The sequence below is a fragment of the Megalops cyprinoides genome, chromosome 19 (assembly GCF_013368585.1).
Source record: "Megalops cyprinoides isolate fMegCyp1 chromosome 19, fMegCyp1.pri, whole genome shotgun sequence".
Taxonomy (NCBI): Eukaryota; Metazoa; Chordata; class Actinopteri; order Elopiformes; family Megalopidae; genus Megalops; species Megalops cyprinoides.
Window position 1 is genome coordinate 9839280 of NC_050601.1, and position 18460 is coordinate 9857739.

Here is an 18460-nt window from a genome sequence, read left to right on the forward strand (position 1 = left end):
ACTTGTATGGTTCATGGAGCTACTTTGTTATAAGATTTTAAGATTGAGTCGTGTTTTAATTGATTGATTGTTTTAATTGATTAAATGCAAAAAATTTAAGATTCACCCTAATAAAGACATTTTATTAACAAAACATTAAACAAAACATTTATTTTAGATAACTTTATTGATATTATCTCATTTTGAGACATGCAACTAAAGCAGGTTGATAAAGTATTGAAAATTCCCCAGGTTCACAAAAAAAAAAAGACATGTAATATATAATCACTTTTTATTCAAAGATATTGGTATAATACATGATATAAAGAGAGGTTATGGGAGCCAAGTGCTCTGACCTCAAAGGTGTAAAGGTACAAAATGCTGTCTAGTTCTGATTTTAAAAACACAATTTACTACACAATCAGACAGAACATCTTATTTAACCAAAAATGTTTTATTAAAGGAACAGCATTTCATGCATATGTATTAATTTGAAATTAAATCTTGTAACAGTGCATTGACAGTTAAAAAGGAAGGGGTTTAAATGAACCAGGACATTATTTAATCTTTACATTAGACCACTTCCCACATTTCCCATTCTCAAATAAGAGTGCACAGAAAAGTTGGAAAAAAATATCAAAATAACATTTCAAGGTAACGCATAGTAAAATAATTTGGATAAAGTTGATACCCATGCAAATATTTCAAGTCAGAGGAAAAAATGACATGTTCTTTTGAGAGTTATTTTTTTCTACCAGACACCATTAAGCCAAACTCTTGGATGGATATTTCTTTGTTTTGGTACTGTTGCAGTTGACGGTTTGTGATGTTGCCTGCCCTCAGTGCATCATCAATGGAGAACCTCTTGCCTGATTTTCGGTCATGAAGGACTGACGATTCGCCCTTGGGGCCCTTGACAGTGATCTCCTCCCAGTCGCACTCTTGGCTCTGAAGGTTTACAAACATTTTCCATTCTATGAGTCCCAGTTTGTAGGCCTCATCCGGCCTCATCTCCTTGCCTGTGTCTGGGTCGATGACAACAATGGAGCGCCGGAGGTGGCTCTCCCTCTGCTCCCTTTTGATTTTCATGGTGGACAGGTTCTTCTGGAGTCGCTCGATCTCCCTGTCTTTTTCACTGGTGATGCTCCTCAGGTCAGACAGCTCCTTCTGAAGGGAAGCCAGCCGCAGCTCGAGGTTCTTTCCATTCTCCATTGGGGCTGACTCTGTGATTTGTTTGGTCTCCTTTGCCGTGATGTGGATTTCTGTCTGCAGTTTCCTGATTTCATTCTGCAGGCGCTGATTCTCTTGATGCAGCTTGTTGCTTTCGTCTCGCAGGTATTCCAATTCTCTAGAGGACTTGGTGTTGCCGAACTCCATGTCAGATAATTTGGAGTTGAGATTCGCAAGCTGCTGGTCCAGCTCACGCCGACGCTTCGTCTCGTCATCCAAGGTATTCCTCAGCCTCTCAATCTCCAGCTCTGCCTCAGGATCTTTCTCCACTTGAACCTTCTCAGACCGGACCACTTTTTCCCGCACTTCCGTCTTCTCAAGGGTCAACTGCTGTTGCAGTAAAACATTGAGCTCCTTCTCAAGCAGCATTCGCTTGTGCCGCTCTTCCTCCACCTGCACTTTCAGAATGGAATGTTCTTTTTCCTGCTGGGGATCTTGCTGAAGGACCACCTTTTGTTTCACGGTCACCTTCTCCCGATTTTCCTTGTCCCTGATTTCCAGGTCATTAAGGCGGACTCTCAGTCTCTGGATCTCCAGCTCAGCTTCTCTCCTTTCCCTGCGCTCACGCTCGAGCTCCTGCAGCTGCAGTTCCAAATCTGCTTTTTGCCGCTGAAGTCTGAGCAGCTCATCCTTGAGGGTCTCCTTCTGTCTCTGCTCGCTGTTGATGTTCTTGGAGAACGTCTGGCATTCGGAATGCAGAAGTGGGTCTTGCTCCATTTTCACAACCTCCTGCTGGACAAACTTCTCTCTCACCTGTGAAAGGTCAATCTTCCTCAGTCGAATCTTTTCCTCATTTGCAGACTTCTCCCTCTCCAAGTCCAAGCGCTTCTTCTGCTCATCAGCAAGCTTTCTTTTGAGGGTCTCCACTTCCTCCTTGGTTTTGGGGTCTTCACGATACTGAAGAACCTCATTCACAACCTCTTTGGTCTGCACCTGAGGCTTGGTGTCTTTCCACCTCTGAATCTCGTCCTTCAGCTGCCGGATTTCCATCTCAGCCCTTTCTGTTTGGTGAGTTTTGTCGACAATTTCATTCCTGAGCTTTTCCAGCTCCCTTTCGGTCTGTGGGTCCATTTTGTATTTGATGACTTCTTTGATGATTTCCTTGTACTCAATCTGTGGGCCACGGTTCTTAAGCATCTTCAGTTCATCCTGGAGAGCCTTCAGCTGGAGCTCTGTCTCCTTGTATCTTCTCTGCTGTTCAACCAGGTCGAGACGGAGATTAGCCGCCTCGTTTTCAGCCTTTGGATCAGGCCGTACAATCTCCCGCATTTTCTCCTGAATAATGACCTTTGATTTCTCTTCCTCCAGGCTTGTAATTTTCCTCTGAAGATCTGCTTTCTCCCTTTGAGAAGACCTGCGTTTCGCCTTTTCATCTTCGTGCTGACGCCTGAGATTCTCTACCTGCCTCTCAAGTGTAATGTCCTTTTCCATCTTCAGGACCTCTTTGATGGAAATTTTCTCCTCAGCTATGGCCTTTTCCTTTTCCAGCCTCTTCAATTTTTCCAACAGGAATCGGAGTTCATCTTCAAGTTCCTTCCTGCTACTGACGTCTTTCTGCTTCCTGTCCAGCAGAAGTCGATACTCGCTCTCCAGCTGGGGGTCATTTTGCACCTTGATGACTTCTTCCTCTGTTATCACTTCCTGCTCTTTAGACTTCTGCTCTGCCAGAAGAGTGACTTGCCTATGGATTTGGACGATTTCGTTGTCCTTGACCGTCTTCTGCCTCTTGAGCTCCTCCAGCTCGTCCCTCAGCCTCCTCACCTCCTCCTCTTGTCCCCTGTCTCTCTCTATACGGAGCACCTCTTTAACCGTGTACTGCTGCGCGTTCTCCCGTTTCTCTGTTTCTATCCCGCGCAGTTTGAGGCGAAGGGTCTCCAGCTCTGTCTCCAGTGCTCGAGTTGATCTCTGCTCCTCAGACAGCCTCTGCTGGACTTTGCTGACCTCCTCATCGAGCTGTGGATCGGGCACCCTCTTGATCAGCTCCTTCTTGACTACAGTGTCTTGTGGTTTCTGGCCTTCCAACACATAAATGTCACTCTGAACGGTCTGGATTTCCTTCTCAAGTTGCTGTCTCCTCTGGATCTCTTCTTCCAGCTGTTTCCTTATCCTCCACGGTTCCTGTCCTGGTGCAGCTGACTGCACAGACTGGACATTTTGCTGTATGACTGCAACCTCTGGTTGCTGCAAGAGAGCATTGTGTTATTCAGTTAAAATAGTCACACTTTTTTCTTTCCAACTTTTCCTATACAATTCACACAGTCTATCTGCTGGTCAATCAATTATTCCCAATTTTCACTGATGGAAATATCTCACCTGATTCAGAAGACTTTGTGCATATTCAAGGTTCTGTAGTCTCTGCTTGTTGACAGCATTAACTTCAGTGAATTTGGCTTCAATTGCAGATTCCTGTTAAAAATGAAAGAAAATGTACAAAACAGTCTAAACAGTCTTGGATTCTGAAATTACAAACTAGAATACGTCTTTTTTCATACTTTTCCCTGTTATGCAGACCTATATTTTGGAATCACCAATTGGATATGTTATCATTGGCTCACTGCAAAGACTACTGTACTACTGTAGGAGTGCTGAGGCATAGTGAATGCAATCCTCCAATACTCTTACACACTAACTGCAACTATTTTTACATTGCAAGTTGTCCAGTCCACTACAGTGAGCTAAGCACCAACTGGAAGATAAAGGTGGCTTCACTGATGTCATCCAAGCAGCATGCAGAGTGGGTACCTGAGATGAGATGAGTAACCACTCCTAAAATACCCACACCTTTCTGTGCTGGAATAAAGACAATGTGCTCCACCAGGCTGAGGCCCCAGCCATCATCGGCTGATGACATGACTAGGATCAAGGCTAGCATGCATTCAAAGTGAAGACCTTAACCGCTGAGCTACTGAGAAGCCTCAAAGATACTCCTTTTCATGGGTGCATTCATTGTGGTATTACCCAAAACCTGAATGTGTTAATCGCTAATCACAAAAAAATTAAGTTACCTCATTCTTGACCTTCATTGCTGGGGACTCTAGCCTACTTCTTTTGTATGTCTGTGGGACTAGGCCATCCTCAAGGTCAAGAATGGACTTAAATTTTTCAGTTTCAGTTTCATAATCCTGTAAAATGGAGCAAAATTACACATACAACACTACATGTATTCATCAAGACATTTATGAATGCAAAGAAAATTCATGTGTATGAAACAATCTTTACTGGCATTACCTTGACTGCTTGCTGATACAGTTGGGCATTCTTTGACACATTGTTTAAATCAGACTCTTTTCTTGCAATATCAGACAGCAGATTCTGTGAAAAAAATTTTTAAAAGAGCTATGTAAAACACGAATAATCCACAATTTTAGTATGTACAGGCACAGGGATTAGAATTTATTCTAAGAGCATTCACCATATATTATGGTCATATCCTGTTGAAATGTGATATATATCAAGCATAGTACAAAGCTATGAAGCATGAAACTCTCTTGCTGCAGCCCTTACTCTTTGGTTTTTCAGTTTTGCCTCCACTTGTCTGACATCATCTGTTTCCCGTGGCTCATAGTTTGGCACCCGGGACAGCCAGTTGTTGAGGCTGTCATATTCATTTCGATAGTTGTTATAAGCAACTTTGGCTCTTTGAAGACTTTGAGACCTATAAAAGAGATTATTAGAACATTAATTGCCGCAACTGTTGAGACGCAAACTAAACATGAGTCATGAATCCTGCCTGAGTCATAATTACATCAATTTGAGCATGTTTAATGACACATATGGCTGTTCTGTGAAAAACAATCAACACTTTACCTCTCACTTTTACCATATCATATGCATAGCTAATAGAAGGGCGAACTTAATTACAGTTGTTTTTGAAAAAAAAATCATCAGTATATGACAATGAAAACTATAGACGGTATTCTGGCAAACACAAATTATGAAAACAAAAAACAGATGGCCATTTAAAGGCAGATTAAGTGCCCTGTTTATCCAAATAATTTTTTTCTCTTTTTCATTTTCTCACTGAACTCACTTCTGAATGCGAACACAAGGCTCCAATAGGGCTCTTACGGGGGAGGAGAGGTTACTTGCCTGTTATCTATCTGCCTGTTGAGGTTGTCATAGCGTTTGCTGAGCTTCTGGACCTCAGCCTCCTGCCTCTCAATGTCGGGGCAGTGCTCCTGCAGCTTGTTGGCCATGTTCTCGCAGCTGACCTTGGCAGCCCTGAGATTCTGCTCCGTCTCAGCAACTGCGGGTTTCTTCGATCTCACCTCCGCGGACATCGTCTTTGAAAGACCAGCCAATAAGATAGTAAGGAATAACCTCAGCTGTGAGATGACCTTCACTGCAGAAACAGTTTTGTTTTCCAGCCAAGTGTAGAAATGAATGCTCAAAATAAGATAACCCTTTTCACCCAAGACTCCTACACATCAAAAATCTATGCATAACTGAAACAATTTAACCCATTCAACATTGTTAACAGAGGTAACAATTAATTGTCTATGTCTGATTGTTTTGTTGCTAAGAGTCAAGTTGTGAAAACCTACAGCCAGATCTTGTAGCGCATTATCAAGGGAATTCAAGTCTGATGGAGCAGCTTCCTCCCTGGCTAGTTTGTTCTCATAGGTGGAGAGCAAAGTCTTCCCGTTTTGCAGGGAGTTCTCCAGGTGGTTGGAATTCTTAAGCCTGCAATTATATAAAAAAAAAAAAGATAAAAATACCTGTAACTGTTCCAGGTCTTTATTTTGAACTTCCTGTCACTATGTTTCAAAAGTGGGGCTTCACTTAGAAATGAAAAGGCTCTTACTTGTCCTCTGAGTACTTGAGTAGCAGGTTGACCTTGTCACATTTTTTGTTGGCCTCATCCAGTTTGGTGTACAGCTGAGGGGCACTGGCACATTTTGGCTTAGATGCCAAAAAGGTCTCAGCTTCACGGACTTTGGACGCCTTTTCTGGCTCTATTTTCCGAACAGCACCCTCAATATCCTATAAGGAAAACAGACTTGATGTACAGGACAGTAGCATGAAGGAGGGTGCTCTCTCTACAAATCAAATATTCTCAACTCTGCCATTTGAACTGAAGAGGATAATGTCTCAATAATGTCGACAGAAGAGCACTTCAGGTTGATCAGTCCCTGTAACACTACTAGAGATGAGAAGCTACCTTCAGCTCTTGCAGTCTGTCCGTGCTGTCTTGGAGAGCACGATTCTGCTCCAGTGGGGGGCGCACTCGGGCATAGATGGCCTTCTCCTGCTTGTCCAGATCATTGGTTACTTTTTCCAGACCAGCCATCAGCTGACGACACTGTTGTTCCTGCTTATCTGGAATCATTAACACAAAAACGCAGGTTTAAGCTGAAAACAGTAGCTCAAGATGCTTAGTGGGCCATCATCCCAGCACACAATTTTAGTAATATGGCTGACATTTTTTATGCACCCACCGTTACCACTGCTTTCTTTCCTAAGGTCTTCAAGTCGTTTTGTTAGCGTGCCTTTGCTGTCAGTGATATTCTTTTTGATGGTTTTCTGCTGGTTAGCAAGACTGAAAGCAAAGACAATAAAGCAATAATTTAAGTCATTTTATGGAGTAATAAATTGTATTTATTTATTAATAATATATTTCTTATTAATAATATAACAGTGGAGTCTGAAACATGGTGGAGCAGGTGACATGTATGTAGTGCACAGAGAGGACTACTCACTTTTCAGCAATGGAGACAGCCTCTGGGTCAGTCGGGGGAATAATAAAGCAAACAGCAGGCATAGTCAGCCTTCGTCCGGCATGATCTTTAATGTCCCACTGAAGACCGTTGTTCTTGAGAAGGGTGTACCTCTCTCCACGGGTGATCTGTCCCTGAACCAGACCAAAGGTAGGGAGTTTGAATTGCTGACCTTCTCTCCTGATGATACCTGGCATCTATCTATTCTAGTAAAATTCTAACCTTCTGTAGAATAACTCTGTAGAGTGATTTCCAAGAGGATTCGATAAATACTTTTATATAAAATAAATAAAATTTATTTTATTATATTTATTTTATATAAATAAAATTTTTGTGATTTGATGTTCCTGGAATGTTAAATGACTGATGAAAAATAAGACAGAAAAGAGGAAAGGCATGAGGGTTCTCAGTAGTATGTATCTAGGGAAACTAAGTTAAAAGCACAAAGATACCAACTTGCTTAAACAGGGGTTAGAGAACCCAAATAAAAGCTGACGTGTGGACCCCAGAGGAGACTTGAGATCATTACCTCCTCTGTGTCGAAATCGCACAGGGCCTCCACAGGGAGGAGCTTATTGGGCGTCTCCCTGCGGAACTTCAGAGGGAGAATCTGCTGGCTCCGCTTCTGCAGGAGCCTCACGCGCGTGTCGTAGTGATCCATGCCCTTCGCCTGGTCCTAGACACACACACACACACACACACGCACACACATACACACACACACACACACACAAAAACGCATGTGCACAAGCACACAAAGAGCAGCCAAGAGTCAGCACAGAACAACCAAGACAGCTTCTCAGTCATTCAGAAATAAGTTAAAAAAAAAAAAAAAAACTCACATCCAAGTCAGAGATCAGTCCTTCCATCTGGTACATGTCTTTAAACTCTGGGTTGTATTTCTGATTGATCTCTGTGTCCAGTCTCTTCAGCAAGTCCTGGGTGTCCCTAGCCTCCTTATGATACTGCAACATGGAACACACCCAGTTACATTCAAATCATAGGAGACATCTTAGCACCATAGATGAAGCTCAGATAGCAGATTATTTTAGTTCAATTATCCAAACCAACAATGGAAAGATTCCTATAATATTAACACCACATTAGTGGGCATATAAATGTGTACAAATTCCACATTTTGTCTCTAACCTCTGTCAAGAAGTAAAGAAAATGAATGGTCTCAGACTTAAAAGGCAAATGCATTTGTTTCTATTGAGCTTGTCACAATGTTTTTTTTTCCATATAAACTCAAGTCAACCCAAATACATCTAATGCCAATATAGCCAGTGAAGTGAGCCAGTGAATGTCACACCTGTTTCAACTCAACAACCAGAGAAAGAAACCAGGGTAGTTCCACATTCACATTTTACTACTTACTTTGTGGTACTCTTCCATGTGCTTGAGATGGTTTTCCTCACAGATGAGCAGGTTGAGATACTCTTTCCAATCTGCATGCACTGCTTCCATATGTGCCTGAGAAACAGAGATAGCAGCTCTGAATCTGACCAGACCAAGCCATACTAAAGCACCACATTTCAAATCAGCCCTTCAATTACAAACAGCATTTACCTCAATGACGTTCCTTCCAGGATGTTTTTCAGCTATGAGCTTTTCCCCATCATCGTTCAGACTGTTGATTGTCGCCTCCTTGGATTCAAGACTTTTGGCAATGAAGTTCTTTAATGAAATAAAAAAGTAGTAGCCTACATTACAGCACATACTACATTTCCCACCTCACACCAGAAATTAGCACAGTGACATAAATAGAGCTGCTGGGTGCCTTGCTATGTAATAGAACGTGTAAGGGAGCCATGCCTCGTATTGCCTCTGCCGAGCTGGGTAATCCAGATTGGCATCACTCCAGTCGTATCTGACTCGCTCCCCTGCCTGCTGGTCCATCCAGTAGAGCTCATTGGTGCACCGCTGCATGAAGTCCCTCAGGGAGATCAGGTCACGCTGGCGAGCACTCGAACTGGCCTGGGGGCAGTCATCACACAAGTCATCTTAACTTCTCGTGCTCTGACCAATGTGTAGACTCAAAAGATAGGTGTACAGGGCACACACTGCAGTATAGTAGGATTCAGTGGTTCTTACCAGGAGTTTGTTGTATTTCAACTGCAAGCCACTGACATAATCCTGTAATGTGATAATGACAATAAAAGGGGTTTGTCAGGGTTCTGATTAAGGTGTCTAAAACTGAATATGTATAGTGAAGTGCATTACTTGTTTTTTTTTGCACTTTGAAAATAAAAACCTCAATGTTATGCAAATCTAATGTTACCAGGTGAATAGAGCCTAATGAAAATATGTAAGAGATGGTACATTATATTCTAGCTCACCTTGTCATCGCTATCAGTTATGTGTGGTCCCAAGGCCTCCACTTCACTGTGGAAAAGATTGTGTTCCACCAACTCATTTTCAACTGTGGGCAAGTCATTCCCAAATCCCTCATTATTGAGGTTCGCCTGTTAAATTAACACAATTTGTAACACGCTTAATATAAAAGTCAGTAAAATCTAGAATCAATTCTTCAAATAGGTCAACAACATATCATGCATATTAAAATTTAAAAACATGCAAATTAAGAACCAAGAAAAGTTGATCCTACATTTAAAAAAAAAACAAGCCGATGAACACTATACGTGAGGTTAAAAAATGGGTTATCAAAAATTACAGAGTAGGGGAACAGCCAGTTACGTTTAGAGGTGTCTGCTTCAAGACAACAATGCCTTACAACATACTATGCAGTCCTGTTCTCTAACACCTAAACATGCACACCGAGTCCTCTGTTCAGATCATTGCAAATGTACACAGCAATTTTGTGCATCCCAAATTTAAACTGGTCATCCCTCACACCTGCTTCTCCTCAATGATCTTCCCCCAGTTGACGCTGGGCAGCCCTTCAGAGCGCGTCACGTTGTAAATCCTGTCATGCTCCTCGCGGAGCTTCATCACGCGATACCGCAGCTGCTTAACACTTTAAACAAGAGGAAGAAGAATAAAATTACATCTTACGTTGATCACCAGTCTCACAAAGACCTCCTTTATGCATTTGCCTGTTGCAAACGAAATAACAAACATGTCCTTTCCAGATATTATATGTAGACTCCATCTATTCTTCTATCCATCTATCTCAATAGCCGACTCAGGGAACGTACTCCTGCTCAATCATCTCAGCCTGTGGGTGCTGGAGGCGGGTGGCGTTGGCGGCATCCTCATCCAGGCCATTCAGCAGCTCCAGGGAAGCGAGAATCTTCTTGTTGGTATCTTCCTGATACAGGGTCTGCTTACCCTCATTGATCTTATTCACATCCTGTAAAAGAGGGCATTTTCCAGAGTTACAAACAATGGCACTGGAAAAACCAGTTGTCATAGCCCTGACCTCATTCCCCCACTGCAATCAGAGCTGTCCCCTCTACGTACTCTGGTGAGGTTCTGTTCAGTGTCGTAGATGTTCTTTTCAACCTTGTCAGCATTCTTCTGCAGCTTCTCAATCAGGGCTGTCAGCTCTGTGTTGGTAGCTCTGGAAGAATAGGGAACAGAAGACGACTGAGTAAAGGTATATACTATCACTGCCTTCTTTGCATTTTCTAGTATTTTAGCTGTTTTACACAGTATATGCTTTAACAATGATTTGACAATCGTCAAATATGTTAGTCATTTTTCATGTATGTCAGGTATTGTGGTGTGCCTGTACATATTATTTTGGGATTGTATTCATTAGTTGCACATATTATTTTGAGTTTGTATTCAATAGTTGTACATATTATTTTGGGATTTGGATGCATTTGCTCCAGTTGATGTTATGTTAGTCATCTTGAATGAAGGTGTCTGTAAAATAAGGAATAATATTCATATTCTGTGTTGTTCATTCTAACATGCATATCGACCGACATGTGTAGATGAATCAAATTTATTAATGTTATGACAAAATCCAAATGTATTTCTGCAGATTTACATTGTGTTAGACTGGTACAGAAGATGGATTACAGATGAAAATAGTTATATTCACTGCAGAGCACAATCATCTAAGTAACGGGTAATCTCAATTAGAAAGCACAGCATGTGAAAGGGTCATGTGCTGCTGGTTCTGGACTATAGTGAGATGACTGGTTGGCCATTTGCAAATGATTGCTAGATCAATGGAAAAAAAACTCATATATCATCATCTCAAATTTCCATATAATCAGATATGAAGAAAAAGGATCACTACAGAACCTACAGATTACTATTGACTTATCAGTGCAGTATTTTTTAATGTGGAGCAATGTTGCATTGCTCAGTGTCAGTGTATTGGTTGAGTTATTCTGCATTTATTAAAAAGTGTAGTTCTGGATATAAAAAGAGCTTTGGCAGTTCTGTCACAAGCAGGAAGTTTGATGCCACTTTCTCTGGCTGCATTCTGAGCACTTGGTTGTCTGCCCTAAAGGTGCACATTCCCTGCACATCTGGCATTTGTTCAGGCATTTTAACTGACAAAATTCCTGTCTGTCAAACAGTTGTTTTACATAACTATCCATTATACTGTGGCAATTTACATACTGGAAAATGGCCGCTATTTTTTTTACTGATTGTTTTTATTGCAAGGTTTTTTTTTCATTTGTTAAATTTATTTCAGTGCATTTGTTGAGCTCCTCCCCTAACATTTAGTTTCAATATAGAAATGACCATCATCAGCACATTTTCCTTGTAACAGCACATGTTCTCAATGGGAATTGTCAGAAAGCACTGATTTGTCACAAAGTGAAAATGCATTTTCCAGACAGAATAAAAAATGGAAACCCAGAACCAACTGGGGAAAAAATGTGCAATTCAAACCTGACCAGAGGAAAAGGTGGTCAAGTGGCTCCAGGAAACCAACAGAACATTAAAAATTGCAAGAAATCTCCATCAGTTCATTGCATCTCCTGAAATCTGGAAGCAGTTTGGCAGTGCAGGGATGTCAATGAAATATATCAGAAGCAGGAATTGACTGCAAGGTTCTTCAAAGGATAAATACATCAACTGTAAATTTATCATGGTCCACAACAACATCTGCAACATCTGCCCACAATTAGGCCCATGTGTTCCTTGTGTTTTAACTCTGAGGTGCTAGCATAAGAAAAGGGCCTTTCAGAGCCACAACATAAAAGCACCTCCCCATGTAAATTTGTTATTCAGATCTTATAGATCTTATACACTTTTTCTGTAAACACTGGAGGAAGCGTCTTTGTCTGCAGACCGACATGATTATTGGCGAATATTAACACTATGGCTCACAGTACATTACGTTTGTACCTCAAAATGAGGAATTGGTCCAACCCATGAAATGTAAAAGACCATTCAAATGCCAGATAGATAGAATGAAAATCAAAATCAATTTGACTCAAATCTTACCTTGGTTTCTAGTAAGAGAATATTTCTGGTTGACAGCACATTGATAAGTATAAATTATGTTACCCACAGACCTAAAAAAAAAAAACCTGTACAGGGAATCTGGACTACAGTGGTCATGGGACTTTGTTGAATACAGGTTGTCACACAATTATTTGTATCATCCATTCTCAGAAACAGGGTGTGGAACATAAAATGAACTGGTCTGGCAGGTTTTCTCCCATTTGTAGACCTCAGCTGGCTTTTCTTTGATAGTCAGGAAAAAATAAAGATCCATATTAACAAAACCTTTTAATATATTGATTTGTACAGTACCAACCTAATAAACCCACTATATACATCAAGAACATTAGTGAGGTTACGCGGTTACAGAACAGTAAAGTATAATGTACAGAACCAGACAGATTATCTAGCACCACATGGAGACAAGGGATATGACAACAAAGGTGGAGACTATGGCATGACCCTCTCTGATGTTGAGATGACATATTTTTCAGGTGGAGACTCAAAAATTGACAAAATTTCAGATTCGTGCAATAAATACACTTTGAGACATGGCTAAATGAAGTGGTTATTTTGCCACTTTTTGCCTAGCAATGTACACCATACAATATTGCACTCTTTTATCTACACAAGATGCCAGCTTGTGACAGCCTAGATGTCATATCAAACCTCTTGCTGCATACTTGAGGATTCTCAAAGCCAGAAGTAAACCAGGGCACAACTAGCATGAAAATAATGCCAAAGTCATGCCAAAGTCAGTGCTAGTTGACACAGAATCTCCCCAAGCTTCTCATTACATTATCTTTTCCTTGTTCAATATGATATACATAGGTCACATTTTAAATCTTATAAACTCATATGGATACATACTGAAGCAATTCAGGTTGAGCAACTAGCTCGAGGCTAGAATGGCAATGCCTAGCCTAGACATCAAACCTGCAATCCCTGGGCTCCAGACCCCACTCCTCAAACAGTACTATGGCACCTTTCCTCTGTCCTTATTCTTGATGTTGAAACTGAATGAATTCAATGCCCGAGGGTTACCCCTCTTCATAAGAGAGACATCATTTACACATCACAAGTGTTCAGCCTTCACACCACTGAACGTCAAACCACCTGAATTTCTCAAAGAAGGCTTTGCACTGGCTACAATGCTGACAATAAATGGTTACATTCTTAAATCAACCACATTGTTGACTCTTCTCACTGACAGCCACAGTGAGGAGGCTCATCATTTCATAAACCACAGTAATTATGTGTTCATATACTTGGGGGGACATGCTTGTGTTTAAACAGGAATCTTCTGCTGCAGCCAATCACTTGTGACTTCTCTGCTTGTTGAAACTTGATGTCCTACAGCTCAATTTGTGCATCTTCTGCTAGAAAACAGTTTCTTAGATGTACTCACATTCCGGAACTCAAAGGAACCAGAGCAAGGAATTGATATGGGTGTAGCACATTCACATTGCGAAGATTCCATAGAACCTCTCACCCTGTCAAGCCTCCACTGATTTAATATATGACAGGCATTACACCTTATCAGACTACTCTCAGGTCAACCGATCATATTACTAGGTTGTGCACGGTAGCACAGTGGTATGGTAACAAACTTGACGCAACCGTGCTTCTAAATCATAAACGTCAGAGAGCACCAGTAGTCTCTCCATTTCTGATGTTGCTCTTTATTTGACATATTATTTTGTACACTGAATTATTTAACTTCAGCAAATTTCACAGTGGGAACTTGGATCTTTTAGAAATCTGACCCATTTCTTCGTGTGTGTGTGTGTGTGCGTGCGTGCGTGCGTGCGTGCGTGTGTGTGTGTGTGTGTGTATGTGTGTGTATGTGTCTGACTGCCTGTCTGTCTGTTTGGGGGGCTGGGGATGGGTAGTTTGTGGAAGACACTAACTTTCACTGATAGACATAAAAACAAACAAAAGACTATTAAGTAGATATTCTTTTGGGATTCTGGAGAGCTCTTTTCTTGTTGTTGGTATCCTGCAACACTCCGTGTCTTCTTTTGACATGTGACATGATCCTTATTGCTGTTAAGTTTTCAAGTAGTCAAAGCTTTAGCCTGAGACATCACTAGAATGTCACCATCTCTCGAATATGAAAATGGGTGAGCTGGTCCACGTGGATGGAGAAAGATCGCTTTTACTTCAGACGTGTCATGATAAGCCTCCAAAACACAGGCAAACGCATTTCACATGAAATTACTCAGAAATGATAGAGCCGTCACATAACAAATTAGGGAAAGCAAACTTTCACTTCTGTTAAAAAGACACATGCATTCCAACACTTAAACTTAATTCCTTTTCCCCCGAGGAAAAAAAAAATCTCAGTGCATGGGACCACACCATTTACCCCGTTTATAGCTCACTTCGTTCAATTACCATGTTGCGACAGTTGACAAGGAAGGTCGAGATGTGGAGGGTGTGTTACAGTTTTAAGGCTGAAGTCTGATGTCAGGTGAGATCAACTCAGTAAGTGTTTCAGCAGAGTGGCTGAAAAACAAGCATGTACTGACTACTATTCTGTATTGAGCGAGAATAGTATTGTTTTCTGCCGCACCCTTCTAGTAAAACGGAGCAAAGGGGCTAGAAGATACTGAGTTGTACTTCAACAGCCTATCGCAGATTTGCACACTTCCAGTCTACTTTCTCCCCTAGTTTCACGGCACCCTGATTGCAGGCGTGCCGTTATTGAAATGAACTCAACCGCTGCTTAGATAAAAGTTGATAGTCTATCAGTATATGCGCGTTGTGTCGCACTTACTTTCTCTGAGTAATGGTCACGCTGTTCTTCGAGCTCTTTTTCTTGAACATGATGATAGAGTCACCGCTTCCCCAGCACCAAGCCTTCACGAAGTACACAACAACAATCCTAACGGTGAGGACGTGGTCTTGTTGACGTCTCTTAGCGCACTCGCAGTTTTGTGTCGGGTCCCCAGCTGGAAAGGTATACGCAGGCAATAAACGCAAGCGAAGAAGCGAGAGCTGTTTCACCGCTAATCTTGCTGTTAAAACGCATCGAACAATCGACACAATCTACGACCTCTCTGTTTCTGAAAGTGCTAAAATATAAACCGGATAACTCGCATTAAGGTGGGGCATACCTCTGAGCCTATCAGCTCCTGGGCGTGTACACTATTTGGGTGTGACACGTTTTCATTTCCACGCTAAAAAAACCTCTTCTGTAGACCTAGCGTAGTTACCTAGTAAAATAGAGGCAGCATTGAACGTAGCCTACTAGATAGTTTCTTATCATTGATAGCCAGCCCCCCCAACTTCCAACTCCCAATGTCATTCAGAATCAGAATAGACTTTATTGTCATTGCACGGTGGGGGAACAACGAAATTGTGGGTGGTCTGCAACACAATTTCGTTGTACCCCCACCGTGCAAGGGGAAAATGCACATTAGCAGTATTTCTGATGTGCTATTCGATGCTATGCCAGGCCAGGAGTCTTGTTTTTATATCTATAAATGATATAAATTATCTTACAGAGAGGACTGGAAAGTTGGACGTTTGAAAAACCTTCATAAGTTTGTATTTTTTTTCTAGCGATGCCTTGCGCATGAGTCAGAAACAAGAACCTCTGACTCATTCCTGTTGTCCTCAATACATATGGACCTTATTTTAAGAAATGTCGGATCGTTAATGTTTTTTCGTGCGATCTTTTGAAATTGTAATCTGGTCCAGAGAAGCTTACTGTATATTAGCCTCACCAAGTACAATGAATATGCTTTTCCTATAATAAATTCCATCAATTACGACAAGTTAGTTGTAGCAGAAATGTTCTCTAAATCAAAGCTAAAACGGTAAATGCATCACTAACATCAGATAATACATATACATGGCATGTCGAGCAGAAGGACCTAGAGACAAGTCAACACACACATAAACAGAGAGAAACATAAGAGGTAAATAAACACTCAAACCCACCCCACAGAAGAATGCTAATGATTCCCTGCACACACAGTAACTCCACCAATAAAGGGCCAGTGCCAATGAGCTTTGTGTTGTACAAGCAGGTGCCACTTTCTAGTGATGCTACCATGTGAAAATCTTTACCATTCCTACCCATACATTTGTAATGGTGAAGATGCTGTCGTCATCATCATCATCATCATAATCATCATCATCATCATCATCAATTCCATTATTACAATAAAAAACAGTAATCATGCAATGCATATATACTTATTAATCACAGTAACATGAAACAGAGCATGTACAAACTCAGCTGACACACTAGTATCTGTACCAAGACTCTTAGGTGAGCAACTAAGTAGACAAAATCTAATAGGAGGAGTGCTGTTAGGGGACCTGTGTGGCAAAACAAACAAACAAAAAATGTATTGACTCTCCCAGCTGTGAAATCCCTGCATGCATCTACAGTGAGGCTACTCCCTAGTTACAGAGAGGTGGGGATGCTGGAGGCATTGTGAGCTTTGTGCCTGCACTGGTAAGCCCAGTCAGACCTGTTGGTGACATGAGGGTGTAATAGATGCAACAGTGAACTAGGATGAGTATGGGGACCTTGTATTTAAAATGGCAAAATCCAACTCAAATACAGGCGGAGAGACTGCTGAAGACCACAGTGTTGAAGGGTCCTGCCCAGCACTGCTGCTGGTGAACTACACTCCCTGAGGTCCTTAAGAAAATCTTTATATGTTGCTAGCTGTGTATTTTATGTCTTAATATGGTCTTTAATTTCCGCATATATGAAAATATGTTATTTCAATTAGAACCATTGGGTTGATTCCTGGAGAACGTGTCTTGGGGAATTCTAACTCAAAATAAATTCAAATGGCTAAGTAAGAGCTTAAGTAACATTAAACACTTCAAAGACTAGACAAAGGACATTGAACATCCCAGCTATGATCCTGTCATTCCATTTGCCTGGTATGCATAAGACCAAACACAGATCCTGTCACACATGTTACAAAAATACATTTACTGAGTTCTCAGTCCGGATTGTATGTTTAGAATCACACACAGCTGAATCACGACATGGCTGTGAGAAAAAAAGGCAAAAACAAAAAAACGCAGGTCCCTGGTCCTTTTCTGTAGACATGGCCATCCCCAAGTCATTGCTGACATTCTGTTGTGTTGTCTGCCAAAGCACTGTTCATTGAAAAATAATTGATTCCAAACCTCCAAGCTGGCTCAAGGGAATCAGGCCCCATATTACAATAAAGTGACTGCAGGTTTCAAACAAAACATCTTTCTGGAAAATGTTACTTTGTTGTTTTTATTGTGTTTTGTTATTATCATTGTACCAGATAGCATCTTCACTTGATTAGCATGACATGGCGGTTTTGATTTAATAGAGGGGTTTGACATTAGTCAAATGGATAATATCTTTACCAACAGACAAGGAAGCATTGTTGCAGAATAGACTTAAATCATTCACAGGCGGTGTAAACAAAAGCTGTTTATTGCCATGAGTTTGCAGTGGATGTGGAAGGAGCTGAATTCAGCTTGACGGTCTTGGTTGCGAAGCACAAAGGACTGGTACAAAAAGACTGTAAGTATTGTTTTTCCAGGTCAATGAAGTCACATTGAAAAGGTGACACACTGTTTGCCAGCTCTAGTTTAAGTCCTTCAATGACCTCCAGTACCGCTCAGTGCTGTGGTGAAACTGAGAGTACCTGGAAGCTATTCAAATGAACCTCTCCCACCACTAAGAGGGAAAAAGTGAATGGAATGGATCATCGTTTTCATAAATAAGAATATGAGAATATGTTAGTTTACTGTATTGCGGTGAAAGGAAACTAAAAACAGAGTGTGGAGTTGAGTTTTCCCTTGTCCTCTCAATCAACAAAGTGTTCTAGTGGCAAGGCCACACTGAGAATAAGCAACAATGGCACTGTGTCCTCGAAAGACAGCACATGTGTAACTTGTAAGAACTTCAGAGCTAGCACAGAGAATAAAATATACTACACCAACAACTTACCCTTCCCATAACATCTGAATGCTCACATTAATACCAATACCTAATAAAAGAGACCTGATAAAGTGATTTTGCTGAAATGTTTTTCAATTATAGCTAGACATGTGAAATAAATTGAACAGGACCGATATTAAGTATCTGAACACAGAAAATAACCAAACTGTCAGCAAGACAGTAAATAAAAATCAAGCTGAAA

At 41.1% G+C, this 18460-nt stretch overlaps 1 protein-coding gene across 1 annotated transcript; it reads right to left on the reverse strand.

Moving 5' to 3' along the window:
• Window positions 1-206: 206 nt before the first annotated feature.
• On the reverse strand, window positions 207-15398 carry ppl (periplakin). The gene is made up of 22 exons (XM_036553183.1): window positions 15082-15398; window positions 10350-10449; window positions 10085-10239; window positions 9783-9903; window positions 9266-9391; window positions 9021-9062; window positions 8742-8903; window positions 8496-8603; window positions 8304-8399; window positions 7769-7891; window positions 7456-7602; window positions 6909-7060; window positions 6648-6748; window positions 6371-6528; window positions 6014-6192; window positions 5754-5892; window positions 5299-5492; window positions 4714-4864; window positions 4438-4521; window positions 4215-4331; window positions 3523-3615; window positions 207-3390 (listed from the first exon to the last, which is right to left on the reverse strand). Exons 1-22 carry the CDS (start codon window positions 15129-15131, stop codon window positions 721-723), a joined length of 5268 nt encoding a protein of 1755 aa, XP_036409076.1. The 5' UTR covers window positions 15132-15398; the 3' UTR covers window positions 207-720.
• Between the last annotated feature and the right edge of the window lie 3062 nt (window positions 15399-18460).

Coding starts and splice junctions, on each gene's coding strand:
- ppl (XM_036553183.1), bottom strand. CDS start 15,131: ATGTTCAAGAAAAAGAGCTCGAAGAACAGCGTGACCATTACTCAGAGA. Junction 9,904..10,084: donor GCTGAGATGATTGAGCAGGA/GTACGTTCCCTG, acceptor TCTTGTTTAAAG/TGTTAAGCAGCTGCGGTATC. Junction 8,904..9,020: donor TGAAATACAACAAACTCCTG/GTAAGAACCACT, acceptor GACTGCCCCCAG/GCCAGTTCGAGTGCTCGCCA.